The sequence below is a fragment of the Ovis canadensis genome, chromosome 7 (assembly GCF_042477335.2).
Source record: "Ovis canadensis isolate MfBH-ARS-UI-01 breed Bighorn chromosome 7, ARS-UI_OviCan_v2, whole genome shotgun sequence".
In the NCBI taxonomy this organism is placed as follows: Eukaryota; Metazoa; Chordata; class Mammalia; order Artiodactyla; family Bovidae; genus Ovis; species Ovis canadensis.
The window spans coordinates 14,219,879-14,237,973 of NC_091251.1; the positions used below are offsets into that span (position 1 = coordinate 14,219,879).

Consider the following 18,095-nt stretch of genomic DNA (forward strand, 5'->3'; position numbering starts at 1 on the left):
CACGCTGTAGTGTTTACCAGTCCAGAGGCGAAAATAATCGCAGATCATGAGCTGGATCTGGCTCCTTAATAAACTATAGCAGTCTCCTGATACACTTAGTCTTCTACCTGTGACCAGTCTCATGAGTAAAGCCCCTTGTCTTTTGGGGGAGGGGGGTTACCACAACATGTGGCATGCGGGATCTCAGGTCCCTGACCAGGAATGGAATCCATGCCCCCTGCAGTGGGAGGACAGAGTCTTAACCGGACCTCCAGGGAAATCCCAGGCCTTTGTCTTTTTCTGTGAATGATACATAAGTTGAACTGTATGCTTCTAATTCTAAATGACCTTGCTAGAGTTAATATGTCATGTAAAGCAAAATACAGATTTACTTAGGAGGCTTGGTGATCACATGTGGATAACCGACTTTTGCTGTAGGTCATCTGCTGCTTTCATTTAAGAGACTAGAAAGGAGGAGCATGTTACAGCGGAAGGCTGCCGTAAAGCCCTGAGAAGTAGCCCGGGCTTGTAGGATGTGGCTGCATGTCACCTCACCTCCTGGATTTTCCATACTGCCACATCCAGATTTTTTTTGGTCTTAGTTTTGACACTTTTTAAACATAACATTATTATCCTCAATTTTCCCTTCTAGTGGGAAAAACTAGTAGAAACAGAAAGACATCCTCTATAATAACAGACCTTCACTGAATACTCGCCATGTATAAAACACTGTGCTGGAAATCATGGGGCCTCAGTGATATGCCCTTCACTTTATTAAGATTTTGAGGCCTTATTCACTTTTATTAATAATTTTATTGTGTATATTATACATATTTTTTGAAATATATATGTGGCCGTTTGTATTTCTGGATATTTTAGATGGAAAACAACTGTTTGCCCTTCTCTAAAAGAAAGAGTTGCCCCACATGGAGTGATTTCTATAGTGTAGGAAACTGCCCTTAATGTTTTATTTCTCAACATGAGAAGTAGTTTAATAGCTATTCACTTTATAATAGTTTGTTAAACAGTTCACATGTGTATGTTATATTCTTTTCTGGTGGTCTGTTATAATTTACAATGAAAAAAGAATGTTGAAAACAATTTCTCCAGCCTCAAAATTTCTTCTGGAATAATGCCTAAAATTCCATTGTTATCAATTATTTATTTTAGTTAGTATTTATCTTCTCCTTTTTGTCTTTAAAATGCAACTACTTTGTGACCAGTTAATACATGAAGACATGAGCCCTTTAGTGTGGTTGGTTTGTCAGATCACCGCTTCTCTGTAGTTCAAGACTCTGAGCTTATGTAGGAGGGCTGGTTCTGGAAGGTAGGATAACGAGGGGAGGAAGAGTCTTGAAAAGGAAAGCAGTTAGTGCATGTCAGCAAAATGGAAAATCGGTAAGCCTAAAGGATGCATAACCATCTCTCTCACCTTTGCAGATTTCAGTTAGCAATATTTAATTGCTTAGCTTTCTTTTTAAATGATAGATGATTAAAAAAAAACCTCACTCATTTGACGTAATTAGGACAATGGTTAAAATATAGTATTTTTAAAGTATAGTTATTACTTTTAAGTGCATATTTACTAACATAAAGCTAATAAGTATTGCCTACTTTGAGTTTTTAAAGAACCCTACATTCATGAATAAAAAGAGTAACTTATAATTAAGGTATGAATATTACATGAATGGATACTGCAGAAAATCTCCCAGTTAAGTCAAGGCTAATATGTAGCTTTTTTTTCTTACAGTTAGTTTTCCTAGTATGTCTTTTACACTTCAGGCTTGTCCACTTCACATACTTACAGAAGAGGGGAATGCATATAAATAGATTTTTTTTGGTTAGTAGTATGCTGTTTTGAATATAAAGAACCATAAATTAAATTGGATTACCCTATCTAGTTATGATGTGTTTGAGTGTGTTATCTGACTGTTATGTTAGTAAAATAATCTTGTCAGTGAAGCAGTTTATTTTGAAGACATTTGCCTATTGTGTTTGAGATTGTCTGAGAGAGCTTGTATGTGATTTTTTTCCCTGAAATTCTTTGAGAAAACCATAGGTCTAGTGTTTAACTTCAAAAATTATGACTTAGGTATTGTGAATAACCAAGTGTTGGTTTCTTTAAGGAAGTACATATACATATATAGTTTGAAATTTTTCTATTTGAAAATATTCCTCAGTTTTTGGCCTGCCTGTTTATTAAGCTTTTGCAAGCTTGGGAAAGAGACTCAGTGAAAGTGATCAAGCAGCCTCACTTTCCCCAAGGCTGTTAGACTAAGAAAAGACTGCTCAGCAATATTTCGGTTACCAGGGCTAGGGAGAGGAAGACTGGGATAAATTGGGAGATTGAGATTGACACATACACACTACTGTGTGAAAAATAAATAAATAATAGGGAACTAGTGTGTAGCACAAGGAACTCTACTCAGTACCCTGTAATGACCTACATGAGAAAAGAATCTGAGAAAGAGTGGGTGTACGTATGTATAACTGATTCACTTTGCTGTACAGCAGAAAGTAACCCAACACTGTAAATCAGCTAGACTCTAAGAAAAAGTTTAAAATCAAACAAACAGTAACACAAAACAAACAACAAAACACCAACGCCCACCTCGCCCCCCGCAAAAAGCCAAGAAGGGACTGACCGCTCAGTCAAACGGAGAAAGCGATGGCATCCCACTCCAGTACCCTTGCCTGGAAAATCCCATGGATGGAGGAGCCTGGTGGGCTGCAGTCCACGGGGACTGAGTCAGACACAACTGAAGCAGCTTAGCAGCAGCAGCAGCAGCAGCAGCAGCAGCAGCTTAGTCACAAGTGATAAGACTTGAAGTAAACCCAGGTGTATCCACCAGCTAGCTGCACAGGACTTCAGCTTAAGTGATGCTTGCTTTCACTCGGTGCTTCTTCCTCTGCTGTTATTGCCACTGGGCACTTGGGCTGGATTCCCTGCTGTGCCCCCTTTTTCCCCCAGCCTGGAAAATAGCCCTGGGTATGTGAATTTCCCTTATATTATAAATTAGCAATACCAGCTTGGAACAATGCTACATTTAAAAAACATGTATTTAAAACTATCAAAAATATTTATATGGGGACACATCAGCTGTCTGGGGCACAAATGAATTAATCCCTCTTGTCACTGTCCCAGGGCCATATCACACAGAGTTCCCACTTTTGAGAGGTAGCTCCTTCTTAAATCTGCACCTGCAATTTTGGGAATATGCCCTTGTGATTTTTATTAAGGGTTATGGCAAAATAGACAGTGACTGGCCACTACAGTGTCTGATAGCACTGGGGGTTGTTCAGGGGGAGTTGGTTGTGTCCCATTCATCCAACCATGCTCTTTTATAATGCCTGAATTCTGAATGTTGCTCCCATATGAGCTTGCCTTTAATGCCACATATCTTCAGGTTCACCTTTTCACTTTAGGATTCCAAAACTGGAACAAAATTCAGGTATTGAATGCATGTCAGATTGCTCATAATAATAGTTTATGGAGTGCTTATTTGAAACCTCTGTTTGCTTTCTGTGTCTAAGGTGTATTCATTCATGTTTATCATTCCTGATCGGTAGCCAAGGCTGCCTCCCAATGTCCTGGAGGGAATTGCCAACTTCAGGGTGCTCACATGTTCCTCTTGTTATCTCTCAAGGTTGGTTGCCCTTGACAGAGAGTTCTTGTCTTAGCTGACGATTAAATGTTCTCATTGGTCGTTCTTTTCACTTATCTTCCAAAGAGTCTGTTTCTCCCAGTGTACCCTTAATTTAGACTGGCTCCTGAGGATGAGGCACAGATGGCCATGGGAGGCTGTGCGTCGTGGTGGTCTCGAGCTGATTCTCAGGAGCCAGGCTGGTGGGTTTAAAAGCTGGGCCCTCACTCATGAGCTGTGGGACCTTGGCAAAGTCCTGTTTTTCTTATCTTTAAAATGGGGAAATATTAGTATCCATATTAGAGGATTATTTTGAGGATTATGTAAGTAAATAGACCAGAAGTACTTAGGACAGTGGCTCAGATGTTAAAGAATCTGCCTACAATGCAGGAGACCTGGGTTTGATCCCTGGAGAAGGGAATGGCAACCCACTCCAGTATTCTTGCCTGGAGAATCCCATAGACAGAGGGTCCATGGAGTCTCAAGGAATCGGAGACAACTGAGCGATTTTCACTTGGGACAGCACATAGTAAGTGCTCAACAGGTATCAGCTGTTACTAGTATTACAGACTTAGCTTGGAATTTGGAAACTGTTAGCTGTGATTATACTTTGGATTGAAGGACTTGACCCATGGACATACAAGATGGCTTTCTGAGGAGGACACGCCTGCTTGCCACATGATTGAACCAGGAGTGCAGGCGTCCATCCTCCCGTAGTGGGGGGCGTGCCACTAGAGAGGAGACTAGCCATCAGTGCCTGCACATCTCACCCCTACAGGCTTATCAGCCTCTTTCCCAAGAATGGGATCCAGATTTCCTGGATGGGCTCGGCTGCTGGGCTTATTTGATCACAGTTTCCATCATTGTGTCTGCTGGGGGTGCCCTCTGCTGGTCCATCTAGCATGTGTGCAAATCTGGGGAATAACAGCTTTTAAAAAGCTAGTTTTAGCCTTTTAGGGATGTTTACATTAAAAAGCACACTTGAAAACTTTTTTTTTTTTAATGTAATACAAATCATATCTATATTAGTCTGTCTTTGCTCTTTGCATTATGAGTTGGAGTATTTTCAGGTCTGAAATATTTGGGGTAGGTTTGATTGAGAATGAGGGTTGTCAACGGCATGCCAAGAAACAGTAATTTTTTCACAACACAGTTGTCAAAAACCGATTGGAATGGCTTACATTCCAGTATAATAGTACTAAATATCTTAGATTCTTATTTAACGGTTTAAAGAATGTCCATGATGTGGGAACTTTGTAAACCCTGAAGTCTTAAAACATCCTATTTTCAAAGGGCGCCATAACCTAGACATTGGACATTGTTATATTCAGGGTTTAGTACATTTCAGAAAATATTATCTCAGATTTATTGAGCAGTTCATTATGTATTTAGAATTATATTTTACCAATACAATGTGTCATGATGTCCCTAAGTTTACATTAAAAATTTTTTTCCGTTTCTTTCGTGTTTTTCTGACCACTGCCTCCTTTTTTTTTTTTTCTTCTCCACTGTCTCTTTCTTTCCTCTGCTTTGCTACTAGGATCAAACAGCATAAATCGGGTTACTGCGAATATGGAAAATGGAGAAAATGAAGGAACAGCTAAAATTATCGCACCTTCACCAATAAAAAGGTCAGTTAGTTAACTGAAAGGACTCGCTGCTATCTGCTGTCACAGAAATGCTTTTAATCTTTTGTCAAGGTTAAGAAGCACTCTGGTAATTAACTAGTACTTTTAATGAAAATAGTCTGTGGGCCAAAGAATCCTTTAAAATGCCAGTAAAATGTGAAGAATCAGGACATGTCCCTCTCATTTGAAGGAAATGCTGCTGCTATTGTAGCATGATGAAGTTATGGATAGTCTGCGGTCTGCCTTCTCCACAACACAGTGAAAATCCCATGTGACTCTTTTAAATGGCGTGATATAATGGACTAACTCAGAGGGGCCTGGGAAGTAAGGCAGATCGTATTCACGCTTAATGTGCTGCGTTCATTATAGCAGTGCACTCAGCTGTGGCCCTGGAAGGAGGTCTGATCGCGTTCGGAGGCGCAGGGTTTCAGAGGCAGTGACTGCATATGTATGAAGAGGTGTCATGGTCTTTTGCATCTGTTTTCCCTGAAGCATCCCCCAGCGGAAGGCCCTTCTCTTAATACATTATGTGGATTGTTGCCCTGAAAGATCAGCATTGTTCTCTGTGCAGACACGGTTCCAGCGTCACTCTTTCCTGTCTCCAATTATGTTCATGGAACAGGATGTCGCACATGCAGTGAGCTCTGTAGAGAGAGTGCTCCATACGCATTGTAGAGAAGTCCAAGCAGTCGGAAATATGTGCCCTTGAGAAACTTCTGAGATCATCTACTCCATCTTGTGTTAGTAAATAATGGTGTTTTCATTCCACTGGATTGTTGCTACTTGGAGAAATACAGTGTATGATTTCTCAGCAAAATAATTCTAAGTTATGAAATTTCTCAGAGTTGCAGTGTTTCCCTCAAGGTTTTGCCTTCATTTTCTTTTGTGTAGGTACAGGATGCTCCCTGTACAGATTCTCTTTCTGGAATGATAAGTTCTTTGCCTTCACATACACTTTCTTCCTCTTTTCTCTTTCTGCATTCTTGTTTTGATTGGCTGATAATCGCTTTACAATGTTGTGTTGGTTTCTGCGGTACAACAGCAAGAACCAGCCGTAAGTATACCCCCTCCCCGTGGGCCTTCCTCCCACTCCCCGCCACCCCGCCCCTCTAGGTGGGCACAGGGCGCTGGCCTGGGCTCCCCGTGTTATAGCAGCTTTCCACTCTCTGTTTCATGCTAGCGTGGCATGCGCTTTCGTGTACTGTGCTTCTCTTAGCCGTGTCGCTGTGGCTGGAGAGTCAGCTGAATCTGTATGTACAGGGAATGCTTATGGCAAGTCTGACATAAGACTTCGTCTTGCATGAAGTTCAGATCCCAAGCCTTTTTAGAGTGTATGGAAGGAGTGCAGTCCGCTCCGCAACTGCATTCTTGCTGATAGGACTGATACCTGAAGGACTGCCAAATTTGCCCACTCAAGCTCCAGATGAGAACCAGCTCAGAGACTGCATTCAGTTAATTTTCCCCCTGAGGTTTCATTATTCTCCTGCTGCTGTCTCAGTCCCTCTTTCATCTCCCTACTGCACTGCTCAATCTCCCTTCTCTCTTCTCTCTCTGATTTACTAAACACACTCAAACTTTCTACTGTATCTTTCTACATACCATATTTATTACGTTTCCTCCTTTCAGAATTAAAGTTTTACTTTAGAAATTTGATCTTCCAAATGTTTTTTAATCTTTTTAGGAATAACGTAAATAAAATATACCTACCGTCTATCAATACTAGTGCTCTTTAACATGCCTCTGTCAAATATCTAATATTTTAGGCTTTATAACTCCCTAGATGAATATCATATACTAGGGTGCAAGTTTATCTGCATTTTTTGAAATGACCTTGTCATTTTTTCTCTCCTCTTTCTTTGCTGTTACAAAGAACTCTGCTATGACTATATTCCAGGACAATTAACTAGAGGATTCCTCAGAAAGCTGGGGTTAAACATGGATTAGGAGTTGAGTAGCTCTATCTTTTTCTGAAGTGGAGGCTGCCAGGGAAGTGAGAGGTGGCATACTTTCTCTCCTCCCCTGGTGATGGGAGGCTTTTGATGAGCCCCTGCCTTGTGTCTCCCAGTGTTTCTAAAATAATTTATTGAGGTTGAGTAACAACTCAGTTATATTTATATTCTTAGGACAGAAAGATGATACAAGGTCAGGAAATAAGATTTGAAAGTCATTCTGATTTGGAAGGATGAAGCCAAGATATGGCGGAAGCTGGGGGCAGAGAAGGTCAGTTTGGGCAGCCTGAACCTGCCCAGAGCTGACCGGCCTGCACAAATTCAGACCCAGAGCCAAAGCCAGCAGTCTCTGACCACTGCTGAGAGAGGGAGCCAGCCACATGAGCCAGAATACTCAACTTTCCTTTCTTATCAGCCCTGTGTTTTTGGCTTGCTGGTTCCCCCTATTTCTCATCCTGCCAGAATTCTCCAGTCCAGAATACTGGTGTGGGTAGCCTTTCCTTTCTCCATGGGATCCTCCCAACCCAGGGATTGAACCCAGGTCTCCCTCATTGCAGGTGGCTTCTTTACCAGCTGAGCCACAAGGGCAGCCCAAGAATACTGGAGTGGGTAGCCTACCCCTTCTCCAGCAAATCTTCCCAACCCAGGAATTGCACCAGGGTCTCCTGCATTGCAGGTGGATTCCTTACCAACTGAGCTATCAGGGAAGCCCCTTCTCATACTGGAGGTTGACTTTAGAAAAGTTTCTTTTAACAATTGATGACTTGGCATTTGGGTGACTTATAGCAGTAAAACAAGAAAGAAAGAAGGGGCAAAGAGACCCCCAAGGTACAGCTGGAAAGTTTATTATTATTTTTTAGGCAGCCCCTTTACATTTTTTTCTGGAATGAGTCACAGGTATGAATAAAAACACATATTTTAAAACGTTTGTTAAATAATTTTACTGAAGAAATAAGTATGTGAGTTAATGTTCTTTTATTTTCTAGTTAATTTATTTTCCACTCTTTTTTGTTTGTTTGTTTTTTTAAATTAAAGCTTTAAGAAAGCAAAGAATGAAAACAGCCCTGATACCCAGAGAAGTAAATCTCATGCACCGTGGGAAGAAAACGGCCCCCAGAGGTAAAGAGAATCCTTGTTTTTATAAAGGAGAACAGTATAAATGGTGTTGGCAATTGCAGCTTGTTAAACGATGGAATTTGCTTTGTGGCTGGTGATGACTAACTGTGGACAAGCAGTCAGATTCCTAAATCAGCATGACTGAGAACTTCTGAAGTAGAAGTCAACAGGATGTGTCCTAACATGAAACTTTCTCCCGGAAAGACAGAAAGGAAAACTTGCATATACTAAGAAACTGCCTGAAGGTGGTGAGGATGGCTTAGGTGGTCCTTTGGATACTTGAAATGACATATTAATGATAATTTCCCCAATTGCACCATTCTTGTTAAAACTTAAGTTGAAAACTACCGTTGATGAATAGTGCATTTAGAGGACCTTTATTCCTAGAAATAAATAAATATTTAGTTAATTTTGCTCACAATTACCATACCAGGGACAGATCTGCTTCCTAATTAATTGATGAGTTGAATGATTGTTCCAGGTCTGACCACACGATGGTTCAGATTCTAACTCTGCCTCTTTCCCGGGTACTTGGCTGCTTAACTAAATATTCTGTATTTCTGTTTTCTTTTCTGTGGAATGAGTCTAATAACTGTACTTCAGTGACTAGGGTTGACCTGGAGATAAACTGGGTAATGTGTGTAAAGCCCTCAGCTAGCATGCGTAGATTCACCATAAACGCAGATTGTTGTTACTGTTGCCGTCATTTGTGTGTGCTCATTTCTTTTGAAGTCGTGAGACAAGCCCATTCCTGCAAAGTGAAGACTGTCATGATTTATTTTTACTCGATCTTACTCTTCTTTCAATACATCTTGTCAGGAAAGAGAAGCATGTGCCCAAGACCCAGTATTCCCCTGAAAGTAGACAATGGGCAGTGGTGAGCCCTTCCCTAGGTCCAGCTTAGGGTATTGCTCCTCCCGGCCCTCTGCAGACATCCTTGACTGTTCCTCTTCCACTCCAGCGGACTCTATAACTCCCCCAACGACCGCACGAAATCCCCCAAGTTCCCTTACACACGCCGCCGAAACCCCTCGTGTGGGAGCGACAATGACTCTGTGCAGCCCACCAGGAGGAGGTAAGCGGAACAGCCGTCGGTTTCAAATTTTCAGCAGCAGTTCCAGGTCCCAGGCGCAGTTTAACCAGGTTGCTCTCATAGTGTCATGACTGTTTGTCCCCTCACGATAACAGAGAGCTTCTGAATTTTGTTGTTGTTTTTTGTTTCTTTGAGATGAAATAAGCTAGAGGTCCTGAAGTATTTCTCTTAAAAAGCCAGCATTTCAGAGGATGATTTCATGAAATATTGATGGGAACTTACTCTCTGTATTGTAGATAAGACTAAAATTTTAAAAATATGTATAATATTTTGAAAATATATTATAGATATAATATGTATATGTAATATGTATTGGATTAATGATATACATTAATATGTAAAAGATTTAAATGTTTTTACCTGAGAAGACAAGATCTTAATGACCCCAAAAACATCTTCATGACCCAGGTAGCCACAATGGTGTGATCACTCACCTAGAGCCAGACATCCTGGAATGTGAAGTCAAGTGGGCCTTAGGAAGCATCACTACAAACAAAGCTAGTGGAGGTGATGGAATTCCAGTTGAGCTATTTCAAATCCTAAAAGATGATGCTGTGAAAGTGCTGCACTCAATATGCCAGCAAATTTGGAAAACAGCAGTGGCCACAGGACTGGAAAAGGTCAGTTTTCATTCCAATCCCAAAGAAGGGCAATGCCAAAGAATGCTCAAACTACTGCACAATTGCACTCATCTCACATGCTAGCAAAGTAAAAAATTTATCAAAATTCTCCAAGCCAGGCTTCAACAGTACGTGAACCGTGAACTTCCAGATGTTCAAGCTGGATTTAGAAAGGCAGAGGAATCAGAGATCAAATTGCCAACATCCGCTGGATCATCAAAAACACAAAAGAGTTCCAGAAAAACATCTGTTTCTGCTTTATTGACTATACCAAAGCCTTTGACTGTGTGGATCACAACAAACTGGAAAATTGTGAAAGAGATGGGAATACCAGACCACCTGACCTGCCTCCTGAGAAATCTGTATGCAGGTCAGGAAGCAACAGTTAGAACTGGACATGGAACAGACTGGTCCCAAATAGGAAAAGGAGTACGTCAAGGCTGTATATTGTCACCCTGCTTTTTTAACTTCTATGCAGAGTACATCATGCGAAATGCTGGGCTGGATGAAGCACAAGCTGGAATCAAGATTGCTAGGAGAAATATCAATAACCTCAGATACACAGATAATACCACCTTTATGGCAGAAAGCGAAGAAGAATTAAAGAGCCTCTTGATGAAAGTGAAAGAGGAGAGTGAAAAAGTCGGCTTAAAGCTCAACATTCCGAAAACTAAGATCATGGCATCCAGTCCCATCACTTCATGGCAAATAGATGGGGAAACAATGGAAACAGTGATAGACTTTATTTTTTTGAGCTCCAAAATCACTGCAGATGGTGACTATAGCCATGAAATTGAAAGATGCTTGCTCTTTGGAAGAAAAGCTGTGACCAACCTAGACAGCATATGAAAAAGCATTTAATATTTAAGCATTTAATGTTGGAGACATTACTTTGCCAACAAAGGTCCGTCTAGTCAAAGCTATGGTTTTTCCAGTAATCATGTATGGATATGAGAGTTGGACTATAAAGGAAGCTGAGCACCGAAGAATTGATGCTTTTGAACTGTGATGTTGGAGAAGCCCTTTGAGAGTCCCTTGGACTGCAAGGAGATCCAACCAGTCCATCCTAAAGGAAGTCAGGCCTGAATATTCATAGATAGGACTGATGTTGAAGCTGAAACGCCAACACTTTGGCCACCTGATGCGAAGAACTGACTCCTTGGAAAAGACCCTGATGCTGGGAAGGATCGAAAGGGGGAGTAGACGGGGACGACAGAGGATGAGATTGTTGGATAGCATCACTAATTTGATGGACGTGAGTTTGAGCAAGCTCTGGGAGTTGGTGGTGGACAGGGAAGCCTGGCATACTGCAGTCCATGGAGTTGCAAAGAGTCGGACACATCTGAGCGACTGAACTGAACTGGGAAGACAAGATCATGTTTAGAGAGATATCTCTTAGGTGAGGCTGAATTACTGGCTCTCAAGCCTGATATTGTTGCTTAAACTTCAGTAAAACCCCTTTTAAGAAGAGAGAAAATGAGTCTTGTTACATTTTACCCAGCAGGTCAGATTGTTCATATAAATATGCTTGTGTGTTTGTGCTTAATAAAAAAAAAAGAAAAATTCCTATATAGCAGTTTTGAACCCTCTCTGCAAAGCAGGCTGGGCAATATAACAGGTCCAAAAGAGGAAGACCTAGAAATCACTTACTAGTGAAATTCACTTTATTTCTATCTGATGGGGACTGTTTTACTTTGGGTGCCTACATGAGTGGTATTTTATGTGACTTATAATTATGAGATGAATAGATAGCATCACCAGCTAAATGGACATGAATTCAAGCAAGCTCCAGGAGATAGTGGAGGACAGAGGAGCCTGGTGTGTTGCAGTCCATGGGATCATGAAGAGTCGGACACAATTTAGCAACTGAATAACAATGACAATAACCAAATTATGAGATGTTCCAGTCATGTTTTCAGATAACCACCAAGATTCTTTTCACATGCACTGTGGATTTAGAAAGCAGAGGTGCAACTCTTTTCTCTGCCCTTTGTTCATACTTACTTGCTGGTCCATCCCTGCTTGATTCCTTCTGCTTCTGCCAGTTTCCTAGAGTCTTCATCCATAACTTTCTCAAACCAGGTCCACTTCACCAAAATTCTTTGAAAGTTAAGAAAAGAAAGGTCATCATCTTCACCCAGCAGGACTGAGAAGGGGGAGCCATGATGATTAGACAGAATAATGGAAAAATAGCTGGCATGCACCATGTTCCAAGTACTGAGCAGTTTACTAGCTATGTATTATCTCGTTTCAACCTCATGGTACCCTACGGAAGTTGACATAATGAATCTCTCAGTCACTAGGCCTTTCCAGCAGAGAGGGATTAAGGCAGGGATCAGTGCACAGGTGTGAGCAGGACTGAAGGAACAAAAAGACCAAGAGTCTGTGGCCTGGATGCTGTGCTGCCCCTGGGCTGCAGGAGCAGTGGGAGAGATGGGGAAGTCACCCAAAGATTCAAAGCTGCTTCTGCCTTGGAGCTGGCCCCTGGGAGCCTGTGCTTGGCGCTGACACCGCTGGGGGCACCACCACTGTAGGAAAGACTTGCTGCAGCTGCTTTAGAAGGTAGCACCACGTCTAATGCTGTGGAAGCCTCACTTTTGGGGAATGCAACAGTAAGTGCTGCAGGTGCTGCCAGAAGCAAAATTGCCTCCTTTTTTCTCCTGCCTTCAAGTCTCACCTGAGCACCTGAGTGGTGAAGAAGCCTAGGAAGATGTAATTTTCAGGTCTCTCGTCTTGGCAATACATGGGAGACTACAACTAGGTTTGGATGGGACTGAGTACCAATGGAAAAATACCTGGCCCAGCATTATTATCTCACTTTTATAGATGCGAAAACAGGCTTGAGGAGAAAAGAGTAACTATTCCTTGCACACATCCAGAATTTGGGTCCATGTCTGTATGTCTGAAAAAGGCAGGGCTAATGAGTCATCATTTAAAACAGGCAGGGGAATAGATTTTCTGCTCTCCTTTCCCTTCCAGCAATTGGTTCAACTTGGAGAACACTTAAAAAACAAGTCAACATCACTGGGAAACACTATAAAGCGCGTTTGTTTGTATATGTGTATTGAGGAGTTGTGGGGAGTGGGAATTACTAAATATTTTAAGAATCTGTGATGGTATGGTTATTGTTAATAGATAGGTTTTTATAGGTTCTCACCCTAAATTATTAGTGTACTTTTTCAGCAGTCCCTAAATAAAATACACATACTGAGCAGATGGTCATTTTGATTTTAATGTTTAGAAGTGAATTTATCAAGTTTTTACATTACATATCAAAATTTGTTGTATTTTTTTCCTAAACTGATTGCTTGAAATAGTTGGGAGCACACACATTCCCAAATCCAGACTTAATAATGTTCATATTGGATACAGTTTCTGCTGGCTTCCTGTGCAATACAGAGACGTAATTGTGGTGAGTGGACACAGGATCCTTTCATGGGTACCATCCAGAGGAAAGACACTTTTGATTTTATTGAGTAGAGGATCTTTTTGTCTGAGCATCGGGGCCTCTGTCTGGTTCTGTGTGGTACTGGAAAGGGCTCTTATTGGGCATGTGGATTTGAGGAGACTAGACATTGCTGGCTGTTGGCATTAACAGCTAGAGCTCATTTTTTGTTCTTTCCACTCTAAATACCCTGTAATTGTCCCTGTCCTTCTCAGTCTTGTTGTATCTTCACATGTATTTACCTTGCTCTTGAGCACAAATCCCTGCATAGCTGAATCAGCTCTGACATTTAAAACTGAATATTTGTCATCAGCATGGAGGAATATTGTGAACTTGAATTTAATGGTGGAAAATTCTGTTTTGCAATGCATGGCCAGAATAACATGTTTTGCAAAACATATCAGAATTTCGTATTTTTGCTAGTTGTCTGTCATTAAATGGGTAAATCTATCAAATTCGAGTGGAGCCTAGAACCCTGGTCCTTAACCTTTTGGGTTGATGAAACTCTGAGAGCCTGATGAAATGTTGGATTCATTCCAGAGGAGGGGGAAGTACTTAATTAAATACATGTGTAAATTTTCCTTTGCAGCTCAATTGGTAAAGAATCTGCCTACAATGCAGGAGACCTGGGTTCAATTCCTGGATTGTGAACATCCCCTGGAGAAGGAAATGGCAAACTACTCCAGTGTTCTTGCCTGGAGAATCCCATGGACAGAGGAGCCTGCAGGCTACAGTCCATGGAGTCACAAGAATCGGACATAATTTAGCAACTAAACCACCACTACATAAATTTTCATAGAATTTTTCAACGTTCATGGAGACCCTGAAGCCTGCTTGTTTAAGCAGTCCTGTTTTAGAACAGAAGAGCTTCTATACTTCCTGGCCAATACAAGTTTATTTTTACCCTAGTCCATTTTCACACTCAAAAATGCTTATTGGGGACGTCTCTATGCAAGGCATGTGTTAACCAGCACTAGAGAAAGTCCCTGTAGGGGCCTTGGGATGGAATAGAGAAGGGGAGTATTCATAGAAAGGCTGAAAGGTCAGTGTTGTCAAGCACTGAGAGGACAGAAATGTGTTAGAGATGAGCCTGGAGAGAAAGAGAGAAAGGAAGAGAGAGAAGTCAGACCTCATAGGACACCTGGCTTTTGTTGAGGATTTCAGTCATTATTCTGGTAGTTTTTCTAAGGGAGTGATAACACAGTTGCGTTTTTACTGGGTAAAGATGGTCCTTGCTGCCTCTGGGGGAAAGGTGGTGGTGGACATAGGCCAGACAGCAAGGTCCTGGAGAAAGAGGATGGGAACTTGTGCCAAGGTGGCGATGTGGAGATAGGAGGAAGTAGATGGTTTTAAGACCCTTTAAGAGGTAAAAGTGTGGGACGAGAAGGATCAAAATGAGGGGCGAAGGAATTGACAGGTGTCAAGATGAAAGCCAGACTTGTATAATTTCATGGATGGAGGTGTGATGCACTGAAATAAGAGTCACCTGGATATCACAGGCTTAAAAAGGAAAACTGAGTTTGGTGGTTGATAAGTTGAATTTGTTGTACCATTGAGAAGTCCAAGTGAGGGATTTACATGGATTGTTTGATATAAGTCAGGAGCTAGATTGGCTATCTGGACTGAAATATAGATTTCTTACAGATGTTAGTTGAAATATGAAATGGAGTTGAGGTTGTCTAGATAGATACTATAGATAGAGTGCAAAGACAAGGCAATGACAGAGCTGTGGGAAACTTCAGCATTTATTTGCCTTAGTTGAAGAGGGTTAACTTGTAAAAGAGACAGAGATATTATATCTACGTGAAAAATCGTGGAACAACATACTGGCGCAAAATTGGGAAAGGAGTACTTCAAGGCTGTGTATTATCACCCTGCTTATTTAATTTCTATCCAGAGTACATCTTGCGAGATGCTGGATGAAGCACGATCTGGAATCAAGATTGCTGGGAGAAATATCAGTAACCTCAGATACACAGATGACACCACCTTTATGGCAGAAAGTGAAGAGGAGCTAAAGAGCCTCTTGATGAAAGTGAAAGAGGAGAGGGAAAACATTGGCTTAAAACTCAGCAGTCAGAAAACTAAAGATCATGGCATCCAGTCCCATCACTCCATGGCAAATAGATGGGGAAACAATGGAAACAATGACAGACTTTATTTTCTTGGGCTCCAAAATCACTGAAGATCATGACTGCAACCATGAAATTGAAAGATGCTTGCTCCTTGGAGGAAAAGTTATGACCAACCTAGATAGCATATTAAAAAGCAGAGACATTACTTTGCCAACAAAGATCCGTCTAGTCAAAGCTATGGTTTTTCCAGTAGTCATGTATGGATGTGAGAACTGGACTATAAAGAAAGCTGAGCACTGAAGAATTGATGCTTTTGAACTGTGGTGTTGGCAAAGAGTCTTAAGAGTCCCTTGGATTGCAAGGAGATCCAACCAATCCATCTTAAAGGAGATCAGTCATGAATGTTCATTGGAAGGACTGATGCTGAAGCTGAAACTCCGATATGTTGGCCACCTAATAGGAAGAACTGACTTATTGGAAAAGGCCCTGATGTTGGGAAAGATTGAAGGCAGGAGGAGAAGGGGATGACAGAGGATGAGATGGTTGGATGGCATCACCGACTCGATGGGCATGAGTTTGAGCAGGCTCCAGGAGTTGGTGAGGTGGATAGGGAAGCCTGGCATGCTACAATTGATGGGATCACAAATAATCAGACACTACTGTGTGACTGAACTGAACTGAAGTCCTCATTCCCAGAATGCTAGAAGCCAGGCTTCTATCTCCTAGGCATGAGAGTAGAGACTCTCCCTATAAGATATGGAAAGATATTAGGGAAAAGGTCTACTGATAGGAACTTTCAAAAGATTCTCGAGTGAAATGGCGAGACTTCCCATATTAGCTCTGCAGTGCAGTGAGGCTGTCTGTTACCATGCACTGCACCATCCAGAGGGGTCCAGTCTTTTCAGTGTCTGAATAATCACCCAGCATTTGGGGATAGCTTCTCTTTGGAAAGACAGAGACTGAGCCAAGAATTAGAAGTATGTATGGGGGGAACTCGCAGGAAATAGAGACAGTATAAGAAACAAAATTTTCTAAAAAATATATACTTATTACCTTTAGAAAAGTAGAAACTGTGGTATTGAAAGAGTGAATAAGAGTTTTTAGCTTTTAAATTTGTGGGGTAGAACTTTAAATAATTGGAAGATAAATTAAGGAAATCTTCCCCAAAGTAGAACCAAAACAAATCCATGGAAATAAGGATTATTATGATCAAACCTGAATATCAGTCATTTGACTAATGAAATTTCTGAGGGAAAAAAACCCAAAAATTACAAGAAAGGAAACTATTAAAGAAACAATATAAGAAAGTATCCCAGATTGGAATGGTTTAACTTTATACATAGACAGAACCCACTGAGCATTTGGCATAGTAAATTGAAAAGTAAGATCCATACCAAGATCATTAAAACATTATAGACCAAGAGAGAATTTTAAAAAATTGGCATCAGGAAGGAAACTGTGAGAGGAAAAAACACAGATCATGACAAATAAATATGATGGGCTTGGACTGCTTCACAGCAAAAGCAGGGAAAGAAGATAATGAGTCATAGCCTCCAAATGCTGAAGAAAGATTAGTTTCAATTTAGGATTCTGTGCCCAGATAAACCAAATTATATGTGTATAAAGAAGACATGGTCAGAAATTTCATTCTCAAAAATATGCATACATATATTTGTGCACAGATATATATTGTGTATATTTAGTGTATACATACATACATATATATGTGCATATATATATATACACACACACAGAATGCTCAAACTACTGCACAATTGTACTCATCTCGCACGCTAGTAAAGTAATGCTTAAAATTCTCCAAGCCAGACTTCAATAATACGTGAACCGTCAACTTCCAGGTGTTCAAGCTGGTTTTAGAAAAGGCAGAGGAACCAGAGATCAAATTACCAACATCCGCTGGATCATTGAAAAAGCAAGAGAGTTCCAGAAAAACATCTACTTCTGCTTTATTGACTACACCAAAACCTTTGACTGTGTGGATCACAACAAACTGTGGAAAATTCTCAAAGAGATGGGAATACCAGACCACCTGACCTGCCTCTTGAGAAATCTGTATCCAGGTCAGGAAGCAACAGTTAGAACTGGACATGGAACACCAGACTGGTTCCAAATCAGGAAAGGAGTACGTCAAGGCTGTATATTGTCACTCTATTTATTTAACCTCTATGCAGAGTACATCATGAGAAATGCTGGGCTGGATGAAGCACAAGCTGGAATCAAGATTGCTGGGAGAAATATCAATAACCTCAGATACACAGATGACACCACCTTTATGGCAGAAAGCAAAGAAAAACTAAAGAGCCTCTTGATGAAAGTGAAAGAGGAGAGTGAAAAAATTGGCTTAAAGCTCAACACTCAGAAAACGAAGATCATGTCATCTGGTCCCATCACTTCATGGCAAATAGATGAGGAAACAGTGGAGACAGTAAGAGACTTTATTTTTTTGAGTTCCAAAATCACTGCAGAATGGTGACTGCAGCCATGAAATTAAAAGACGCTTACTCCTTGGAAGGAAAGTTATGACC

The 18,095-nt window shown here is 40.9% G+C and overlaps 1 protein-coding gene across 12 annotated transcripts in view; it reads left to right on the top strand.

Moving 5' to 3' along the window:
• The window catches only part of EPB41L4A (erythrocyte membrane protein band 4.1 like 4A), a 284,958-nt gene that overhangs the window by 228,425 nt on the left and 38,438 nt on the right, over window positions 1–18,095 (top strand). For 7 of the 12 annotated variants that reach the window (XM_069595265.1, XM_069595271.1, XM_069595268.1 and 4 more), the window contains exons 13-14: window positions 5,164–5,254; window positions 8,236–8,319. In XM_069595265.1, the coding sequence (XP_069451366.1) occupies window positions 5,164–5,254; window positions 8,236–8,319 (175 nt within the window). Of the gene's footprint in view, window positions 1–5,163; window positions 5,255–8,235; window positions 8,320–9,277; window positions 9,392–18,095 lie in introns of all 12 variants that reach the window. The other 5 variants (XM_069595261.1, XM_069595266.1, XM_069595264.1 and 2 more) reach the window with 1 other exon arrangement.